The sequence below is a fragment of the Neoarius graeffei genome, chromosome 22 (genome assembly GCF_027579695.1).
Source record: "Neoarius graeffei isolate fNeoGra1 chromosome 22, fNeoGra1.pri, whole genome shotgun sequence".
NCBI lineage: Eukaryota > Metazoa > Chordata > Actinopteri > Siluriformes > Ariidae > Neoarius > Neoarius graeffei.
Window position 1 is genome coordinate 231,024 of NC_083590.1, and position 23,871 is coordinate 254,894.

Below are 23,871 nucleotides of genomic sequence, written 5' to 3' on the forward strand. Positions count from 1 at the left end.
ACACTTTACACCGACCATATGCACTTTACACCGACCACATGCACTTTTACACTGATCACATACACTTTACACTGACCATATGCACTTTACACCGACCACATGCACTTTACACCAACCACATACACTTTACACCGACCACATGCACTTTACACCAACCACATACACTTTACACCGACCACATGCACTTTACACCGACCACATGCACTTTACACCAACCACATACACTTTACACCGACCACATACACTCTACACCGACCACATACACTTTACACCAATCACATACACTTTCACACCGACCACATACACTTTACACCGACCATATGCACTTTACACCGACCACATGCACTTTACACCAATCACATACACTTTCACACCGATCACATACACTTTACACCGACCATATGCACTTTACACCGACCACATGCACTTTACACCAACCACATACACTTTACACCGACCACATACACTTTACACCGACCACATACACTTTACACTGACCACATACACTTTACACCGACCACATGCACTTTTACACCAATCACATGCACTTTACACTGATCACATACACTTTCACACCGATCACATACACTTTTACACCAATCACATGCACTTTACACCAACCACATACACTTTACACCGACCACATACACTTTACACCGACCACATACACTTTACACCGACCACATGCACTTTACACCGACCACATGCACTTTTACACTGATCACATGCACTTTACACCGACCACATACACTTTACACTGACCATATGCACTTTACACCGACCACATGCACTTTACACCAACCACATACACTTTACACCGACCACATACACTCTACACCGACCACATACACTTTACACCAATCACATACACTTTCACACCGATCACATACACTTTACACCGACCATATGCACTTTACACCGACCACATGCACTTTACACCAACCACATACACTTTACACCGACCACATACACTCTACACCGACCACATACACTTTACACCAATCACATACACTTTCACACCGATCACATACACTTTACACAGACCATATGCACTTTACACCGACCACATGCACTTTACACCAACCACATACACTTTACACCGACCACATACACTTTACACCGACCACATGCACTTTACACCGACCACATGCACTTTTACACTGATCACATACACTTTACACTGACCATATGCACTTTACACCGACCACATGCACTTTACACCAACCACATACACTTTACACCGACCACATGCACTTTACACCGACCACATACACTTTTACACCAATCACATACACTTTCACACCGATCACATACACTTTACACCGACCATATGCACTTTACACCGACCACATGCACTTTACACCGACCACATGCACTTTACACCGACCACATACACTTTACACCGACCACATACACTTTACACCGACCACATACACTTTTACACCAATCACATACACTTTCACACCGATCACATACACTTTACACCAACCATATGCACTTTACACCGACCACATGCACTTTACACCGACCACATGCACTTTACACTGACCACATGCACTTTACACCAACCACATGCACTTTTACACTGACCACATGCACTTTACACCGACCACATTAACTTTTACACTGACCACATACACTTTACACTGACCACATACACTTTTATACTGACCACATGCACTTTACACTGATCACATGCACTTTTATGTCTATCACATAAACTTTACACCGACCACATGCACTTTACACTGATCACATGCACTTTTACACCAATCACATGCACGTTTACAATCACATAAACTTTACATCAACCACGTGCACTTTACACTGATCACATACACTTTTACACCAATCGCATACACTTTACACCGACCACATGCACGTTACACTGACCACATGCACTTTACACCGATCACATGCACTTTTACACCGATCACATGCACATTTACAATCACATAAACTTTACACCAACCACATACACTTTACACTGATCACATACACTTTTACACCAATCACATACACTTTACACCGACCACATGCACCTTACACTGACCACATGCACTTTACACCAACCACATGCAATTTTACACCAATCACATGCGCTTTACACCGACCACATACACTTTACACTGATCACATATACTTTTACACCCATACACTTTTACACCGACCACATGCACTTTACACCGATCACATATACTTTCACACCCATACATTTTTACACCAATCACATACACTTTACACCGACCACATGCACTTTACACCGACCACATGCACTTTACACTGATCACATATACTTTTACACCCATACACTTTTACACTGATCACATATACTTTTACACCCATCACATACACTTTTACACCCATTGCATACACTTTCACAGCCTTTACAGACACTTTCCACCCATCACATATACTGTACTTTCCACACATTACAGACACTTTTACACCCATCACATACACTTTCCACACATCATATTCACTTTACATCAATTGCATACACTTTTACATTCATCACATACACTTTACGCCAGTCACATACACTTTTACACCCATCAGATACACTTTTACACCCATTACATACATGTTTACACCCATCACATACATTTTCAACTCATCACAGACACTTTTACACTCATCACATGCACTTTCCACCCATCACATACACTTCACACCCATCACATACACTTTTACACACATTGCATACACTTTACACCCATTACATACACTTTACACCCATCACATACACTTTACGCCAATCATATACACTTTTACACCCTTCACATACAATTTTACACCCATCACATACACATTACACCCATCACATACACTTTACAACCATCACATACACTTTTCACCCATCACACACACTTTACACCCATCACATTCACTTTACACCCATCACATACACTTTTACACCCATTCCTTACATTTTTACACCCATCACATACACTTTACGCTCGTCACATACACTTTTTGTGCATTTGTGTCATTGACAACTGCAACAATCTCCTTGCTGGCCTTCCAGCTTCTGCCATCAGAACCCTGCATCTCATCCAGAAAACTGCAGCCTACCTGGTCTACAACCTCCCTCATTCTTCCCACATTACCCCTCTGCTTGCTGACCTGCACTGGCTCCCTGTTGCAGCTCACCTCAAATTTACAGTTTTTACCCATTGCTTGAACACTATAGACGCATGCTTAAACCAAAGTAACATAACTTGAAGTTGTTGTTACTATACCTTAAACAAAGTGTAACCATACCTTAAACAAAAGCATTGCTTTGCACTTTAGTTGCAATTCTGCAACACACTTGCTCCTGCACACTACACACTATTTCATACATAAGACACTTCATTCAAAAATGAAATCTCAGGGAAAACACATCTATTCAAAATACAAAACACATTGGGTAATTGAAAATACTGAGACACACACCTGAAAATACTTACTTACAAAACTGAACACCAATCAGCCAGCTACAAAAAGGCCTCAGTGAAGCCATTTTGAGAACTTTGCAAGCATGGAGAGTTAGAGGCAGAGTTAGAGGAAGACAGAGAGAGAGAGAGGAGGAGGAGGACGACGACGACAACAACAACAACAACGATGATGACGATGTGGTCGAAGAGGCCATGCAAGGACCATTATTTCTGATGACATAAAAGCAACTTTGGTGGACCATGTCATAAACCATGGTCTGACTGTGAGGGAAGCTGGCAGAGAGTCCACCCTAATCTAAGCCGTTTCACAGTTTCATCCATAATAAGAACATTCTGATTGGAAAACAGGTATGTCTTCAACTCTCTACTCTACTCAGACTGTATCTAGAGTATTTACAGTACTGTACCATATCACATTACCGTATCACATGTACTGTATTACAGGGTGGCTAATGCTCCTTTTCGAACAAAAGTGGTAGTTTTGTGAAACATACTGTGATAACATGTTGAGATGTTTCAGTACTGTGTATGGTATATACAGTAAAGTACAGTATATACAGTATTGTAAAAAAGAAGCAAACCAATAACAATTTGTGGTTGTATTTTTCTACAGAATGGCTAGAAGACCTACTGGGGGTGGATGCCAACGGCTGTTCACCCAACAGCAGGAACTTGCCATTGTGAACCTAGTCAGAACAAACAATGCAATCCGTCTCCACCAGCTACGGCAACAAATACTTGCAGATAGGCAAGTATTCAACAACATAAATCGAGTAAGCATTACCACTTACTTGGACGCATCTTGGTAAAGCACAACATGACCATGAAGCAATTGTACAGGGTCCCATTTCAGAGGAACAGTGTCAGGGTCAAAGGACTTCAACATGAATATGTACAGGTAAGTGTTACAGTCCTTTACATTTACAGTACAGAATGGGTGCAGTCCAGTAACAGATGAATATGTACCGTTGGATCACTACCACATAGGTACCTGTGTGGTGGGGTGGGGCGGTTCTGTATGTGTAGTACTGTAGTTGTGTGCTTTGAGTAATGCCATCCACAATATGTATTTTTTGTTACAGAGAATCTTGGACAGGCGGCACGGTGGTGTAGTGGTTAGCACGGTCGCCTCACAGCAAGAAGGTTCTGAGTTCGAACCCAGTGGCTGGCAAGATGAGAATCTTGGACATGGATGGAGCTGCACAGCCTCATGAATTTATTTACATTGATGAGGCTGGATTCAACCTTAGCAAAAATAGACGATGGGGATGTAATATAATTGGCCAAAGGGCAAACGTTCACGTCCCGGGGCAGCGTGCCGGAAATATCACCTTGTGTGCCGCCATAAGCTTTCGAGGGCTACTGCACCATCATGCCAAGCTGGGTTCCTGTAATGTGCAACACATAATCGCACTTCATGATGCAGTTCTACAGGACAGACCAGAGCAGCCCAAGTTTGTTGTTGTCTGGGATAATGTTAGTTTCCATCGGGCTGCGCTGGTCCAGAACTGGTTCACCAACCATGATCAATTTGAAGTTGTGTACTTGCCCCCTTACTCGCCATTTCTAAGCCCTTTGGAAGAATTTTTTTCCCTCTTGGAAATGGCGCGTATATGACCGCCAACCACATGCCCACATGCCTCTTCTGCAGGCAATAGAACAGGCCTGTGGAGATATTGAGGTAAGGTCAATCCAAGGATGGATTCAGCACACAAGGGGATATTTTCCCTGATGCTTAGTGAGAAAAGACCTTGCTTGTGATGTTGAGATCCTGTGGCCAGACCCCAACAGACGGCAGAATCCTTAAGCCCACTTGCGCACAATTGTGTTTTTCTGTGTTTACAGTAGTGTATTTTTTGTTTTATTTTTGCTTTAACTGAATTTACTGTACTGTAATGTACACTACAGTAATGTACAGCATTATTTCATTTTTTGGTTGTTGTGAAAACGTGCCTTCTGTGGAACTGAATAAAAACAGTGGAAACAAAAGACTGCAGTTTTATATGAAGTAGACTCGTGTGTTGCTGCTGATCTGAAAGCGTATTCATATGATGCAAGTGGGTATCATTTTGTCATCAGAGTGACATTTTGACAAAGGATTGTTAGGTTTTGATAGCAGAGTTTCAATTTGACATAGATGTGAATGGTTTATTTCCCAGTGTTGTGTCTTATTTGCTTGTGTGTAGAGTTTTGACACAATGAGCCAAGTTTTGCAAAATGTGTTCAAGCAATGGGCAAAAACTGTAAGGCATTGGTGCTAGCTTACCAGGCAGTCAAGGGGTCAGGTCCAGCATACCTCCAGAGACTGATCTGACCCTATACGCCAGCCAGTTCCCTACGTGCCCCTCCTGCTCTCTGCTCCTGCCCAACCTGCTGTCTGTCCTGGTTCCTTGTTGGTGGAATGACCTTCCTATTGAGGTCAGAACTGCCAACTCCCTGACCACCTTCAAGCACAAACTGAAGACTCACTTCTTCAGGCTGTACTTCTCCCCTGCCTACTGTGTAATTGTGTAGCGGTCTTGACCAATTCAGGCTGTGTACCGTCTAGCCTGGGGTTAGCCACTGGAGTTTTATTTTCTCTATTTGGTTGTACTTTGTCAGTTAATTTGTGTGGTTGGTTTGTTTCCTTGGCTTTGCTGAGTATTGGTATTTCAACAGAATATTACACCCAGTGTTATTTTGTCACTTGTTCAGTTGCACTAGAACTTTCTTGTCTTGAAGTTTAGCACTTTGTGTACCTGACTTTTGCACTTGTTGTACATCATTCTGGATAAGTATCTGCTGAAGGCCATGTAACGTAATGAAATAAAGCATGTTTAAATTTTAATACAAAGATCTAATTATTCAGAGCCAAAGCTGTCAGAACAAGACAGGGCTATATTCCAGAACCTTTACACTCACATATTCTGGATCTTACGTCAAAATTTAATGACAAACACCAGCCTCAGAACCAGATCTCAAGCCATCACTTTATTTATTTCAACATTCCTTCAAGAAAGTACAGCTTTATTAAAAACATTGAGCTCTTTTATTGAGATAAATAAAATGTAATAACTCCGAATATCTTTTATACAAAAAGATGTATTGTGTTACTTTAATAAAACAAACTATAATTCATTTCAAAATGAAAGTGTGACTACTCCCTCTAGTGGAGAGAGTAATTCACTGCGCGCGCACACACTGAGGCTATTGTACAGGGCCGTGTGTACTGAGGGGTGTGAGCTGCAGTGTGTTTACTGGTGTGTGTTTATTTTAAACCAGAGACCCTTACTGATGATTAAGTTTACACGCATGTTTTAGCTTTAATCACCGTTTACAGATTCACTGGTGTTTCCTTTCCAGTCAGAATACCGAGACTGTGTGTGTGTGTGTTTAGTCCGTGATGATAAGCTCGTCACAGCCCCAGTCCTCATAGCTCCCATCAGGCAGATACCTCCGGATGATGATGGGGATCTTTCTGCCTCTGTAAAGCACATAATGAATCACCTTTAAACACCACATCAGTGTCTGAACACCACAGTAAATGTTTCAGTGTTCTGATACTGCCTCAACACCAGGCACTGCCCGAATGCCCAATCTGCCCGACCAAGACATTCGGGCAGAAATATTTGAGTGCGTTAGGCCCATTCGAGCACACCTATGGTCGGCTTCTTTAAGCACAAAAATAATTTTCGAGTGAGTACATTACAAAAAACAAGACGCATTAACCAGCATCCTCGCCTCCCCTCTGATCATTCTGATTTTTTCTTCCCGATTTGTAACGGTGATTCTGATTGGCTTACTTCAGGCGCACGTGCGCATGTGTGTGTTCTTAAAGTGGTGCTTATAGTGTTTACCATCCCCCTATCAAGTAGCATCTGTGACCGGGGATTCTCAGCAGTCAAAAGAATCAAAAGTGACTGGAGATCGCGCGTGCACACACACACACACACACACAGAGATATGTTTGTGGGTAATTCTATGGATCTGTGATGCCTGCTGGAAGAGAAGAGCAGGGAGGATTGGGAATCGAGTGGCAAAAATTTGTTTACACAAGATACCAAAACTTGTAGCGTCCTAGCAACCATCCCAAAGATGCGGACAAAAAGCCCAGACACTCCTATTTACTCTGGCAAAAACGATACAGGATTAATCTGCAGGGCAAAAGGTGTCAAAAATTAACGTTGAGGCCTGTACAAACATGCCACACATTTCCTGTTTAACAGGAAGCAGAGGAAAAAGGAACAGTGTGTAAATGTAAACCAGACAGCGCATTCAAATTTTTATAAAAGTCTCATCACTGCTGAGTTCTGGACTCTGATTGGTCAGAAGGTGGTGATTAATTTTCTATAACAGCAGCTCTGACAGTAGTGCAGCTGCACATCACAACAATGTTAATAAAACACTTAGGGACATGCTGTTATAGGAAAATAATCAACTTCAGAATGGTAACACTAACTTAACTTCAGCACACCACACTGTAACTCACACACGCACGGTTTTTAAAGAACTGGTTATTATAATGAATTACAGGCAGAAATCGTGAGGATCAGAGCGTGTGGTAAACGCCTGTAACGCACACACTACAGAGCAGGTCAGTAATCAACACTCAGGCTTAAATATACAATCACGGAAAATAAAATAGAACATTAATTCAGGACAGTGTTTGTGCCAAGGCATACAGCGCACACCTTCAGAGTAACCATGGAGACGGTTCAGCGTGTGTATGATGCCTCCCTCTGGTGGTGAATGCTGGAACTGTCAGTGTGTAAACACTAGTGGAAAACGAGTACTGAAATGCTGAGTTTTGTTTCTACACAAACAAATCAGTAGCGCCACTGTACTGAGAAACTGAATCCAATAAATATCAAGATAAACTAGAGCTGCTTTGCACATCTGTGAGAGAGCACACACACGGCGTGAATGTCGAGTTATTATTACTGCTACTGTGTGTGTGTGTGTCAGTCATACTTGAGCTCCTTCATGGCGATCTGCAGAGGGTCCGTCTCTCCCTCCAACTCCACCATCACTGGTGCACACATCCTGTGTGGACAGGAAGTGATGTCACTCAACTCTTACTGGTTTATCATGATAATGGCTGTGTCCAAAACCACTCACGTGTTCACGACTCCCTATCTAAAGGACGATACAGTGAGCTCATTGGGAAAATGTAAAAACGCTTTCGAATGCAACTATGCCGCACCGTTATTTGCGTCATTACTGTTGCACAATTAAAACGTGCCAGATCAGTCGGCTGGTGGGTTTCAAAATAATAAACACATGCATGTGTTTGCGATAAATCCATATTATACTAAGCGTATTTCCCACGTTAATCAATACAGAGTACCTGCAGCTTTCAGTTCTTTTAAATCAAGGCTGAACACTTTCTTCTTTGCCTTTTATTAAATAAAACTTGAGGCTTTTGATTAATTCCTCACTCTGCAACGTAACTTTTACTCCTATATTTTATGTCTTATTCTATTTTAGCTTTTTTCTGTTCTCTTACTATTTTTAATTGGACTTGAATGTCTGTTTATGTGTTTCTTCCTCCGTCCGTTCACCCCAACATACTTTGTTTCCAGTGCAACCACAGTGCATGATGGGATATATTGCTTGGTTAGTGCCCATCAGTTGTACACTACTTTTTGTGATGCATCGTGGGACACAATGAGTTCACTATATACAGAGGTGCTCGAAAGTTTGTGAACCCTTTAGAATGTTCTATATTTCTGCATAAATATGACCTAAAACATCATCAGATTTTCACACAAGTCCTAAAAGTAGATAAAGAGAACCCAGTTAAACAAATGAGACAAAAATATTATACTTGGTCATTTATTTATTAAGGAAAATGATCCAATATTACATATCTGTGAGTGGCAAAAGTATGTGAACCTCTAGGATTAGCAGTTAATTTAAAGGTGAAATTAGAGTCAGGTGTTTTCAAATCAATGGGATGACAATCAGGTGTGAGTAGGCACCCTGTTTTATTTAAAGAACAGGGATCTATCCAAGTCTGATCTTCACAACACATGTTTGTGGAAGTGTATCATGGCACGAACAAAGGAGATTTCTGAGGACCTCAGAAAAAGCGTTGTTGATGCTCATCAGGCTGGAAAAGGCTACAAAACCATCTCTAAAGAGTTTGGACTCCACCAATCCACAGTCAGACAGATTGTGTACAAATGGAGGAAATTCAAGACCATTGTTACCCTCCCCAGGAGTGGCCGACCAACAAAGATCACTCCAAGAGCAAGGCGTGTAATAGTCAGCGAGGTCACAAAGGACCCCAGGGTAACTTCTAAGCAACTGAAGGCCTCTCTCACATTGGCTAATGTTAATGTCCATGAGTCCACCATCAGGAGAACACTGAACAACAATGGTGTGCATGGCAGGGTTGCAAGGAGAAAGCCACTGCTCTCCAAAAAGAACACTGCTGCTTATCTGCAGTTTGCTAAAGATCACGTGGACAAGCCAGAAGGCTATTGGAAAAATGTTTTGTGGATGGATGAGACCAAAATAGAACTTTTTGGTTTAAATGAGAAGTGTTATGTTTGGAGAAAGGAAAACACTGCATTCCAGCATAAGAACCTTATCCCATCTGTGAAACATGGTGGTGGTAGTATCATGGTTTGGGCTTGTTTTGCTGCATCTGGGCCAATGATTGCCATCATTGATGGAACAATGAATTCTGAACTATACCAGGAAATTCTAAAGGAAAATGTCAGGACATCTGTCCATGAACTGAATCTCAAGAGAAGGTGGGTCATGCAGCAAGACAACGACCCTAAGCACACAAGTCGTTCTACCAAAGAATGGTTAAAGAAGAATAAAGTTAATGTTCTGGAATGGCCAAGTCAAAGTCCTGACCTTAATCCAATGGAAATGTTGTGGAAGGACCTGAAGCGAGCAGTTCATGTGAGGAAACCCACCAACATCCCAGAGTTGAAGCTGTTCTGTACGGAGGAACGGGCTAAAATTCCTCCAAGCCGGTGTGCAGGACTGATCAACAGTTACCGCAAACGTTTAGTTGCAGTTATTGCTGCACAAGGGGGTCACACCAGATACTGAAAGCAAAGGTTCACATACTTTTGCCACTCACAGATATGTAATATTGGATCATTTTCCTCAATAAATAAATGACCAAGTATAATATTTTTGTCTCATTTGTTTAACTGGGTTCTCTTTATCTACTTTTAGGACTTGTGTGAAAATCTGATGATGTTTTAGGTCATATTTATGCAGAAATATAGAAAATTCTAAAAGGTTCACAAACTTTCGAGCACCACTGTAGGGTGTAATAATTCTCACTATACATTCAGACAGCACTACAAAATGGTGACCTCACTGTACAGTTCACGACAGAGTGAGTCGGGAGTGATTTCGGACACAGTGGATGTTCACACACAAAGAGAGAGATGGTGTGTATCAAGTGACTGGTCACTTTATTAGGAACACCTGTACATACAGTATTCATTATCCAATCACATGATTCAGTAGTTAAGGCACTGTGTTACTGATCAGAAGGTTGCGAGTTTAAATCCCAATAGACCCACACTGAGCCACACATTTAATACTCAAACACTCCGCTGTGTCCTGTCTAAACGGAAGGGGTTTTGGGTAGGTGGGTGGGGGGCGAGTAAGGGAGATGAATATAAATAATATCCTGAATGAGCAGGTGTTCCGATGAGACAGGACTGTGTGTGTGTGTGTGTGTGTGTGTGTGTTTTTACGCAATCTGCAGTGCTCTCGTGCCCAGCACTCTGGCTCTCTCGTATTTGGTCATGTACGGTGTAGTGATCCTCTTCTGATTGGCCTGCTGTCCTTCTCCTGCAGGGAGGATCTGTACGTTCTCCTGATCCTCCTACACACACACACACACCTGGTCATACACTCTGTATTGAGAGTATAGTGAACTGCAAGTTTGGTCAGTTATGAAAACTAAACTGAACCATGGATTGAGAGTAAATCTTACATCCTCCACATTTTCCAGGTCGTCCAGCCCCTCGTCCTCCTCCACATCATCAAAATCTCCATCATCAAAACTGTGACACACACACACACACACACACACACACACACACACACACACACACACACACAGAGATTTGATTGTGTGATCATGTGCAATTACATTTCCACATCGTCAGATCTGTCTGAGCCACTTTCAGTTTTTTATCAGCGTTATTATAAATCTGTAGCACTCTCACACAAACACGGCCACATCCACGTCTCCAGCGTGAACAATTAAAACTCAGCAGCGTGTTTTATATACAAATACCATTCAAAATTCTAAAGTTTGGACACACCTTATAATTCCATACTTTTTTCTTTATTTTTATGAATTAAAAGTCCCTTCCTGTCAAAGTAATGATGGATGTCGTTTCTCTTTCCTTGGTTGTTCGGTTCTTGACACAATATGGATTACTGCAGCTGTGGAATCGGGCTGTTTACTGTATTTTATTATTTACTGTTTAATATTTTATACGATCATGTATTTTGTTTTTTTAAACACTTTTGTTTACCACAAAATTCCAAAAATGTTCCAGATGTTATTTCATAGTTTTGATGTCTTCAGTTTTGTTCAAAAACATAGAAAAAAAGTCACAATATAGAAACCCCTCTGAATTCGTAGAATAGGGGGGTACAAACTTTTGACTGGTACTGTACACAAGTCTTGGCACCCCTTTTTAGTACTTCTACATAATGGATTCAGTATAAAAACATTTTCGATTCCAATCACCAGTTTTCAGGCAGAAAGTGAAATGTAGAGGGAAATGTTTGTCTGTCAGAACAGAAAGCAGCATGTTGTGTCAGAGACTCTCCGGATAAACTCACGGTGAAAGCTGCTGGGTTTCTGCACCAATCACAAGCGAGTGAGAGACTTAAAGGGTCCATTAGAACCGAGACTGGTTCTGGAAGCTGTTCAGTAAAACTTCCAGCTCATTTCCTGAGGGGAGCGGACACAGTGTCCCTGAGAGGAGCGGACACAAGGAGCAGACACAGTGTCCCTGAGAGGAGCGGACACAGTGTCCCTGAGAGGAGCGGACACAGTGTCCCTGAGAGGAGCGGACACAAGGAGCAGACACAGTGTCCCTGAGAGGAGCGGACACAGTGTCCCTGAGAGGAGCGGACACAAGGAGCAGACACAGTGTCCCTGAGAGGAGCGGACACAAGGAGCAGACACAGTGTCCCTGAGAGGAGCGGACACAGTGTCCCTGAGAGGAGCAGACACAGTGTCCCTGAGAGGAGCGGACACAAGGAGCAGACACAGTGTCCCTGAGAGGAGCGGACACAAGGAGCAGACACAGTGTCCCTGAGAGGAGCAGACACAGTGTCCCTGAGAGGAGCGGACACAAGGAGCAGACACAATGTCCCTGAGAGGAGCGGACACAAGGAGCAGACACAGTGTCCCTGAGAGGAGCGGACACAGTGTCCCTGAGAGGAGCGGACACAAGGAGCAGACATAGTGTCCCTGAGAGGAGCGGACACAGTGTCCCTGAGAGGAGCGGAAACAGTGTCCCTGAGAGGAGCGAACACAAGGAGCAGACACAGTGTCCCTGAGAGGAGCAGACACAGTGTCCCTGAGAGGAGCAGACACAGTGTCCCTGAGAGGAGCAGACACAAGGAGCAGACACAGTGTCCCTGAGAGGAGCAGACACAGTGTCCCTGAGAGGAGGGGAGCGGACACAGTGCCCCTGAGGGGAGCGGACACAGTGCCCCTGAGGGGAGCGGACACAGTGCCCCTTTTCCACCAAATCAGTTCCAGGGCTGGTTCGGGGCCAGTGCTGGTGCTGGTTCACAACTCGTTCAACTCGCGAGCCAGCTGAGAACCAGTTTGCTTTTCCATACCTCGCGGTGCTAAGAGGAGACACGTCATTACGTCGCTGCATACGTCAGTTACGTCGCTGTATACGTCAGTTACATCGCTACGTTTGCATAAACCTTGGCGTGAATATCGAAGCAAAAACAACACGGAAGAAGCAGCAGCAACAACAACAACAATAATAATAATGGATGACTTCGTGTTTGTACAGCTGCGGCTTCTCGTCGCTTAAAAATGGCGATCTTCCGCGGTCTTGTTATTGTTGTTGGTCTTAACAACTCCGCCCCCCCCCCGCTGACATAAGCGGTTCTTTCCTCTGGCCCAGCAGAGAGTTGGTGCTAGCCTGGAACCGGTTTTTCTGGCCCCAGAGCCAGTTCTTTGTCAGTGGAAACAGAAAACCCGGTTCCAAACTAAGCACTGGCCCCGAACCAGCCCTGGAACTGCTTTGGTGGAAAAGGGGCAACAGTGTCCCTGAGGGGATTATACTTCGTTTACACGTAGCCAGGTATTTATGAAAACGGGTATCTTCTCCTCCCCGGACTAGAAAATAATTCCGTTTACACAATGCTGAAAAGCAGCCAGGGAAGGCTGTCAGAAACATGTCAAACAAATAGAAAGCCAACCAGAGATCTGAAAGCCGAGGGGGAGGGACTGTCAGATCACAATGCTGAAACTCCTCCCACTGTTTACACGCAGCATGAAAATGGAGTTTCACAAGTCTCCACTTTGCCCGGAGTTTTTGAAAGCAGCTGATTTCAGTGACTGAAACTCCATTTACAGGTAAATGATGGGCGCAACCGCATAAATAAACCTCCGTGTTTACAGACACCCGGCTGCGTGTAACCGGGGTCTCAGTCTCACCCGATTCACCCCTCCGGAGAGAGAGATAGAGCGCAGACTCCACACACACCAGCTCCGAGCTCACGGAAACTAACATACATAAACTTTATTTCAGACACCAGAAGTCCATATGGCATTTAAATATATATAAAAAAAACAGTATAAATGATAAATTAAGACAAAAAATAAAAGCAAAGAAATAACAAGCACATACGTAAGGACAATTATAAAAAATATAAACTCTTGCACCAATGCCTCCTAATCCTGGACGTAAAACGGTAACAGCTTTTTAGCGGACTGGCCAAGGCCTCAATTATAGCATTCTCAGACCTATCTATATGACACATAAAACTATACATTAAATGTCTTAAAAGTGCCTCAAAAGTTGGCACTGCAGAGGACACAAATAATTCACTGGCACTATGCCACCTAGGGACCCTGAGTAACAGCCTCATTGCATCATTATATGCTACCTTGAGTCGCTGCATATTACCCTTTTTAAAGCAGGACCACAATTGAGAAGTGTATAAAGGTGTGATGTATGTTCTGAACAAGGAGCATTTCACATCATTGGAGCACATAGAAAACTTGCGTATAGGCATATTAGCTTGGGACTAAATTTTACATCTCTGTCGATAGATGTCCTTGTCATCTGACCAGTCATCGGATATGACCTGTCCAAGATATTTTATTTCATCACACACAGCAAGAGGACCGCCTGACAAGGAAAACGTGGGAAAATTTGATTTCCTGTCCCCAACGCTTCTAACTATCATTATTTGGCTGCTCTTAGCATTATACTGTATATCAGGGGTGGCCAACCAGTTGGAGACCAAGAGCCACATTTTTTATTGTATTACCGCAAAGAGCCACATCATACACATGGGCACACGAACATCACCCATCCCTTCCTCTCTCTCTCTCTCTCTCACACACACACCTCTGCTCAGCCAGATTAATAGTAAATGTCACACACCAACATATTTACTCCTACAGTACTAAGACCACAGGCTGAGGCCAGTCATTTTTAACAATGAACATTGTGTGCACTTACTATGCATGCTGCTTAGTGGGACTCATGGCATTACCAAAAAAAGCCGCACCATACACATGACCACACATGAACATCGCCCCCACAGACGCACACGCTCACGCACCTCTGCTCAGCCAGATTAATAGTAAATGTCACACGCCAACATGAGAGAAATTTACTCCTTCAGTCAGTACTAATACCACAGGCCAGTCATTTACAGCAATCAATATCGTGTGCACTTACTATGCATGTTCAGGGTCTCTGCACATTTCTGACCAGCAAAAATAATACTTTTTAAGACCATTTTAAGACCATTGAGTATAAAAAATAAGATCACTACCGCGGAACAAATACGTACAGTAAAAAAAAAAAGCACACTCTAGGTTAAGTTCAAAGCATTTTTTTTAATAAATAAGTGCATCTTCTGCAGAACCCACAGTATTTCTGCCTTCAGCGTAGCGGTTGGGGCGAATGCCGCGAAAGCACTTGTGCTGGGACCCGGCAGAGACGCTAAAGCTGGCATTGCACTTTTTGTGACCGTAGAGGCGAACATTGGCATGGGGACTGTTGTTGCCCGACTAGCAGCATAGCGCATATGCTTTTCCCCTTTCGAGTGAGCGTCAAGGGCTTTACAGCCCATTGTTGTTAACTTGATGTCTTTCCGACATACCTTACATCTCGCTTCATATTCTGAAGTTGCTGTTGTTAGCCAACTTTTGTATTTTGGCTCCTCAAGCCACTTGTTACTAAACTTACACTTCCCCATCTCCGTTCATGTTCAAGTTCAACCACTTCTTCCTCGTCTGCTCTACTCTCAATGGTTCTACTACATGGATAAAAGAACACACTGCCCCCTGTGGCGTGGTTCCTGCACTATTAGAACTAGTGCTAGACACACAACGGCTCTTGTGCTACTTGTTCAGCATCTTGATAAACGACGCTGGTTGAATAAATAACGTTAGCGCGAAAAAAAAATCCAGACATATGTTTTTTTTTTTCCATTTACCGTAGGCTACCTGGATGAAATTTAATACCTCCCATGTGAAATTTAATACCATAGCTCAAAAAATAGCGAAATATAATGCTTTTTAAGACCTTAAAAAACACATATTAAAAATAAGACTTTTTAAGACTTTTTAAGGATCCGCGGAGACCCTGATGTTGCTTAGTGGGACTTCTGACATTCCTTGCCTTGAACAATCCTCTTCAAATCTGGCTTGTATTCCGTCGTTGCCACTCGAAGCAGTTCTTTCACATGGGTTTCAGTCAGAACAGAACGATGCTTTGACTTCACGTGTTTCATGGTAGAGAACACAGACTCGCAGACGTATGTTGACCCAAACATTGACAGTATCTTAAGCGCAGCCTGTTTCACATTCGGGTATTTTTCCAATGGCACACTTTTCCAAAACTCAATGGTGCCTTCCCTCAAAACAGGTTTCAGTTGGTCTTCCTCACGAAGATCGATCATCTCCAACTCAGCCGCAGCCTCATCTGTGACAAGCGGGGCTTTCAAACAGTCCATCTCCGCATTGAATGGGTCGACGAGGAACGTAACCTGTGGCCTTTTCAGTTGTATATCACGGAACCGGGTTACAAAGCTTTCGTGCAGGTTTTCAATTAGTGTTGCATATCTGGCTCCTTGCTTATTCAGGGAGGCGGGAAGCTTTGAAATGAGCTAATGACGACTGACATATAAGGCAGAATGGCTTGCCATTACGTTCAACAAAAAAGTATAAACTCTCCCACTCTGTTAAAAATGTCCTATGTTCGTCTTCATATTTTCGTTTTGCTGTGCATTTTTTCATTGCCATTTTGAGAGGCTACTTGACACAAGATACACCTTGCCCAAAAACTTAGCGACTATCTCACGCACATGCACGTTTGATATGACCTGAAAATACCGTAATATACCCAAGCAAAGCGAAGATGCATTTGACAAAAATACCATACTGAACTCAAGCAAAGCGCACACGCACATAAAAAAAACCACAAACACCAACTTCGATATGAACGTAAGAGCCGCATGACACCGGGCAAAGAGCCGCATGCGGCTCGCGAGCCGCGGGTTGGCCACCCAAGCTGTATATCATGATCCAGGCCATACTGAGAGCACAGCACACCTTTAACATCTGCTGTCGCCCAGCACTATAAGGACACAGCAGGACCAAGTCATCTGCATACATCAAATGGTTAACAATAGTGTTGCCCACAAGGCAGCCAGTTTTTAGTCCATTTAACTGATCAGAGAGATAATCCATATACACATTAAATAAAATAGGAGACAAAATCCCACCTTGACGCACTCCATTACTGACAGAAAATGGAGCCGACACAACATTATCCCATTTAACCTGAAACATTTGATGAGCATACTAAAACACTAATATTCTCACTAAAGGCTTAGGGACACCTCGATCTAACAACTTTAGAAATAATTTTTCATGATTGATTCTATCAAATGCTTTAGATGTGTCAATGAAGCACAGGAAAACAGTTGAGTTCAGGCTAGTGTATCTTGCTACAATCTCTTTGAGAGCATATATACATAGATCAGTCCCATGCTTTCTTTTAAAACCAAACTGATTATCATGAGTATACACATACATTTCTATCTTAACTAGCAGTATTCTCTCCAAGACTTTGGACAAGACACTGGCTAGTGCGATAGGTCTGTAATTGCTAATACTGTTAAGCTTACCAGCTTTATCCTTAAGTACAGGCACTAACATTACGGCCATAATAGATTTGGGTAGGACTCCATGAACTATACAGCCAGTAAAGCACATAGACAATAAGTGACAGAGCTTATAACTGGCAAATTTTAAATGCTCTGCAGTAATGCAGTCCAAACCACAGGCCTTATTATTATCCAGAATGTTAATGGCATCAGTGACATCAGCTGCCCTTACTACCATATCAGCAGAGATGCCATGTTCAAGACGGATATGAACAGAGTTACTTTTCACACAGTTAAAAAGGTTACAATAATGCTCACGCCAAAGATCAGCTATTTTTTCTGGGCCACTGACACCTTCAATGTCTGAGGGCAGGGGAGTTTTACTATTGTTCATGACTTTTACTTCTTTCCAGAATTCAGTAGGGTTACTACTCTGTAGCTTTCTAGCAAGTGAGTCTGCTCTCATTGTGTCCTCATTTTTCTTAATAAAACGGAGGGCATATTTAAATCTAGCATTGGTACGTTTTTTCAACTCTAACAAATCTCCCTGTCTAGGTCTACCAGCCTCAACCCAATTTCTAAATGCCTTTCTTGCCACAGCATGCTGTTCAGCCACAAACTCATTACACCCAGGTCTAATGTTTGGAACTTTACACTTACTATTAAACAAAGATACACTGGAGGTATTAAGACATTTAACAATATCATCATACATGACACACAGTTCATCAGTATGTTGTACATTCTTACAGTTGATATCTGTGCACATTAAAGCCTCTTTGGGCAAGACAATATTATTTAGACAACTATTGCCGCTTTTCCACTACAAACGCGGCTGAGTCGGGCTGAGCCGTGCCGTGCTGAGTCGAGCTGGGTGGGGCTGTTGGAGTTGCATTTCGACTACAACCGCGCTGAACCGTGCTGGCTGGAAGTGGGTGGACACATTGGGTGGAGTTAGCGAAAGTGGGTGGACGTCAGGTGATGTCGTTAAGCAGCGCAAACAGTGACATCAGTGATCTTTTAAGCGGTAGTCTCACGACCCGAATAGTAAACAATAAACATGGAGGACATGGAGTCGTTAGTGTTGCTGGTCTTGGTGCTGTGGCTTGTTGTCACTGACAACGCGGACAAATACTGGCAAGAGCGTATAGATGAGGCGAGGCGCATAAGGCTTCAGAAATTCTCGTAATTCTTCTCCTTCCGGGTTTGCGGTGTTTACAGATCCCAGCGCGCTCGCGGGGCGTGTGTGGGCATGTGAGGACACTCCTCCTCACCAATCAGTGCACAGGGGAGTGTCTGCTCACGCCCCCAACCTCACTCGGCTCGCTTTGGCTCGCTTCAGCCCCACTCCAAAACGGTGCGAGTTTTAGGGGCTAAGCAGGGCTGAAGCGAGCGGAGTCGTGCTGGTTTTTGGTAGTCGAAACGCGAGCCGTGTCGGGCTGAAGTGAGCTGAAGCGAGCTGAAAAAGGGTAGTGGAAAAGGGCCATATCTGTAAGGTTTAAATACCCAGCCATATCCTCATCACACAGTTTTGACCAGTCCAGTTTACTTGAGGGAGCAGTGTTATTATTGCTGGCCAGCAGGGGGACATTCTCAACATTTAACAGTGCAACTAAGGCTACGTTTACATTAGACCGTATCTGTCTCGTTTTCTTCGTGGATGCACTGTCCGTTTACATTAAACCCCCTGGAAAAGCCGGGAAACGGGAATCCGCCAGCGTCCACGTATTCAATCCAGATCGTGTCAGCTCCGGTGCTGTGTAAACATTCAGAATACGCTGTGCTGAGCTCTAGCTGGCGTCTCACTGGACAACATCACTGTGACATCCACCTTCCTGATTCGCTGGCGTTGGTCATGTGACGCGACTGCTGAAAAACGGCGCGGACTTCCGCCTTGTATCACCTTTCATTAAAGAGTATAAAAGTATGAAAATACTGCAAATACTGATGCAAATACTGCCCATTGTGTAGTTATGATTGTCTTTAGGCTTGCCACCCTTCCACTTGCAAGTAATAAGTGATCTGCGCTGGGATCACACACACAGCGGCTCAGTCCCGAATCGTGGCTTGTTCACTTCACTCGCGCGCTCTGTGAGCTGCGCAGGGCCGGAGTGCGCACCCTCCAGAGGGCACTCGCTGTTCAGGGCGGAGTGATTTGGAGCGCAGGATGCCTGCGGAGCAGAGTGTATCCGTGTATTGGTGTTGCTGTGTGCACGGCTAACGGTTTAAGTGTAAACGCGAATCGTTTTAAGAACGTTAATCTGATGATCCGCTGATTCGACGTAATGTAAACGTAGCCTAAAGGGATGTGATCAGTAGTGGCAAGATCATAACAAATCTCCACATTTTCCAGAGAGGCATGGGCATCAGCTGTTGTCACAATGTGGTCTAACCATGATGTCGTGTGCCAAGCTTCACTTATGTAGGTAAAACTAGTGCTAGGCAACATAGATGTACTTGATAGTATTAATTTAGACTCATTACAAAACTTCTGCAGGTGTTTAGCAAACAAAGACTTGCTGTCTGACATGTCAGCATTAAAATTGCCCACAACATAAACCCAGGATGAGCTGTTATCCTCTACAAAAGACTGGATAAGAGTTAATCTATTCAGAAATTCATGCTCATATGCTTCATATGGTGTATAGACATTCAAAACAGTGAATTTATTTTCATTGTAATTGAACTCTAGCCCTATGGCCCAGTTAACATTTAGTCTGACCACTTTTACCATAGGGTCATATTTAATGTTCCACAATATGGCTACTCCACCAGCCATCCTACCTCGCACCAGCCTAGTGCTGAGGTCGGTAGTGGACTCACCAGCCCCATGGAAGTTCATGTGCAGAGAGTTCAGATTATCCAGATCTTGTATCGGTAACCACGTTTCTTGCAAACACAAAATATCACATTTATCCAACAGCATATCAACCACCAGACGGCTTGCTTTATCAGTAGCGGTATGGCCTACTCGCAGGCCATGAGTGTTATATGAAGCAAGACCATACCTGTCAACCCTCCCGTTTTTCCCGGGAAATCCCTTATTTCGACTTATTTCCCGCTGTCTTCCCGTTTTTTTTATTTTCCCGAAAATATCCCGTATTTTCACATTATATAAAAGTCGGTAGGTCCAGAATTCATGACGCGCCTCTGACAGGAGTTTACAGCAGGAAGTCGGGCCATGAATTCACATCCCCGCCCTCTCAGGCATCAGTAATTACAAAACTCCGTCCGGAGGCGAGGCTGAGCAAGTGATTAGGTCCAGTGTTGCCAGATTGGGTGGTTTCAAGTAGGGTTGGGCAGTATTACGGTAAGAAGGTATCCCGAGGTATCCAAAAGTACCAACGGTATCGGTCTCATTACCGTCATTTAAAAAAAATATATAATATCTAAATAAATATGGAGTACATGAGGTCATAATATAAAATAATAAATTGAAGATCATCCCGAATAACTGTGTGATCGTATTTTCACTAATTCTATCAATTTCCTAAAGAAGTTCTCATCACGTGCAGGGTTGTTTATGTCGTTACCATGGCAACCCTGCGTGACATTTGGAGTCTGACAGAAAGCTTCGCAAGAGACTGAGACCGGGAGTGTCATGGCTCAGATGGCTAAGGCACCGTACCATAAATCCGGGGACCCGGGTTCGATTCCGACCCGAGGTTATTTCCCGATCCCGTCTCTCTCTCCCCCGCTCATTTCCTGTCTCTCTATACTGTCCTATCTAAAAAAAAAAAAGAGAGACTGAGACCACGGTTGAAAGATGGCAAGTCAAGATAACGAGTTAGTGGCAAAAAAAAAAAAAAAAAAACATCGGCAGTGTGGCAGTATTTTGGTTTCAAACCAAATGAAAAATCTAATATGTCCCCTAAGGCACACCATAGCCTGGGGTACTCCACTTCCACGAGATCTCTCCAATGAGTTGTGTTTTGAGTAGGTTACATGAGTAACAACAAGGTAAAATAATATAACGTATGACATTTGGGATGTGGGTAATAAACGTTTGAAATGTCATCTACTGAAGAAACGGAAGAAAACATCGTAGCGTAAACTGTTCGGTTTCTGGTGGGAATTAGCAATGCGCTTGCTATCTTTGTTGGGTGTGTTAAACCGTATGGATTTAAGTGGAATAATTGTAAGGAGTTATGTGATCAAGACAACGTTTTAAGCAAGGTAAGGCCATTTGATTATTAATTTCCCCGCCATGGCATGACGTGGGCCCATATGATTTTGCCTTGTGCAGCTATCACGCATTTGAATTAGGTTCGCCTCATTTGCGCTGAAGAATATGGTTTATCGCGCAGTCTAAACGGACTTGGGTGTTGGTTGATTCGTTTTCTTTTTTTTATTTCCCATGCTTGAAAGGGTATGATCCTGCTCATCGTGTACTTTTTTTTGATGGAGTAGGTGAAATAGTGCTGCAAATGGCATTTCAACGCAGACGTGTAAACGACAGTTGAATGCTATTTTCAAGATGAAGGAAGAGTTGCGTGATACTTTGAAATATCTCTTAATCCATTCATCAATGCACAAAATTCGCTTTGCTGCTTAATCCATACCACAATGCACACAATTCGCTATGCTGCTTTTAAATAGTACATTTGAGGCATAGGCGCACGTTACACAGTAGGCCAAAACAAAATATTTTTTTCTCGGTAATACCGTATACCCCGGGAAAACACAGACAGTTTAAAGGTATCAAAATTTGGATACCGCCCAACCCTAGTTTCAAGTGCATTTTGGCGGGTTTTGAACATATTTTGGGCTGGAAAACGTCAGCAGTATCTGGCAACACTGATTAGGTCTGAGGTGAAGATGGCGATGCTAATAGCTAAGAAAAACATTAGCCTCTCTTTCTTTGATGATTTCAGCAAGTGCGTGGCTGGAATGTTCCCAGACTCTTCCATCGCAAAGAAATTTTCCATGGGGAAAACGAAAGCCTCCCAAATAATCAAAGGTAAGCTACACATGTTTACATTAAGTATGTCCTGGCTAAGACCTCATAAATAGCCGAGTGTAAACTAATTGGTGTATTAACTGTTTTATCCACTCATTGTCTATTTTATTTTCTATCTGAAACTTACCCATTTTAAATCACTCTTGGTTTAATATTTTATATTACTCTTTCTCTCTTTATTACTCTATCTATCTATCTATCTATCTATCTATCTATCTATCTAGTGTTCCGAGGCCATGACTATGGTAAAACCATAATAAATTGCAATGGAATTGAATTTATTGACTGGTTATATAATGACCTTTCTTATTTTAACATAAGATCCGTATTTTAGCCCTTAATTTGGGAAATAACTGGTACCACTGAAAGCAAATAAAAATAAATGTATAGTTTATTCACAAATGCACTCTATAAACCATAAGCATATTGAGTTTGGGTCTTGGCTATCACCAACATGCACCAGAGTGCAGGAAATCACAAATACTACATAGAAAATTGCCCCCCATTCAACTACACACCCACTTTTGGTGAAGGGTATGACTTTCCGAAATTTTCCCTTATTTTGAGTTAAAAATCTGGGAAATATCCCTTTTTTTCAAACCTCAAAGTTGACAGGTATGAGCAAGACGCGTTTAGTTACTTTTGGCGTTCCCCGCAGAACAGCTAGCCTTCTTCATCTCGTCGTCACCCACAGGCGCAACTAACCGCCATTCACCCTCTCATCTCAGTCATTCAGCGGATTCGGTTTATTTACTCTTTACTGTATTCACTCTGTAATCACTCTATAAACTTTACTTACTTATCTTCGTTGTCAGACATTTTTTTTCGACGAAACAAACAGCAGCGAGTTTCACCTCAACACCGCACACACCGGCACGATAAATAAACTTCCGCTTGCTTTCTGCCGACTTCCGGTTGGGGCTCACTTATAATACCTCCGGGTAAAACCGTGCGCTGTCACACTGCGGTTCCGGAATTCAGAGACCCCGCTGACTCTAAACCCGAACCTCCCACTTCCGGTCTGTAACTGTGGTTCTCCATCTCCATTCTGTGACCCTTTACTGCACGTTCCGGCTCACACTGTACAGCTCGGCGATTTATTTACCCCCTTAC

General features: G+C 43.0%; 1 protein-coding gene across 1 annotated transcript; it reads right to left on the reverse strand.

Moving 5' to 3' along the window:
* Positions 1 to 6,395: 6,395 nt before the first annotated feature.
* On the reverse strand, positions 6,396 to 23,660 carry LOC132870480 (DNA-directed RNA polymerases I, II, and III subunit RPABC2). Its single transcript, XM_060904124.1, has 5 exons — positions 23,558 to 23,660; positions 11,395 to 11,464; positions 11,153 to 11,283; positions 8,391 to 8,462; positions 6,396 to 6,903 (listed from the first exon to the last, which is right to left on the reverse strand). The coding sequence occupies exons 1-5, from the start codon at positions 23,575 to 23,577 to the stop codon at positions 6,813 to 6,815; spliced, it is 384 nt and encodes a 127-aa protein (XP_060760107.1). The 5' UTR covers positions 23,578 to 23,660; the 3' UTR covers positions 6,396 to 6,812.
* Positions 23,661 to 23,871: the final 211 nt, after the last annotated feature.

What these genes read in the sequence shown, in the direction of transcription:
- LOC132870480 (XM_060904124.1), bottom strand. Translation starts at nt 23,577, where the DNA reads ATGTCTGACAACGAAGATAA. An exon ending in ATGTCTGACAACGAAGATAA is followed by an intron (nt 11,465 to 23,557) that starts GTAAGTAAAGTT and finishes TGTGTGTCACAG; the next exon opens with TTTTGATGATGGAGATTTTG. An exon ending in ACCTGGAAAATGTGGAGGAT is followed by an intron (nt 11,284 to 11,394) that starts GTAAGATTTACT and finishes GTGTGTGTGTAG; the next exon opens with GAGGATCAGGAGAACGTACA.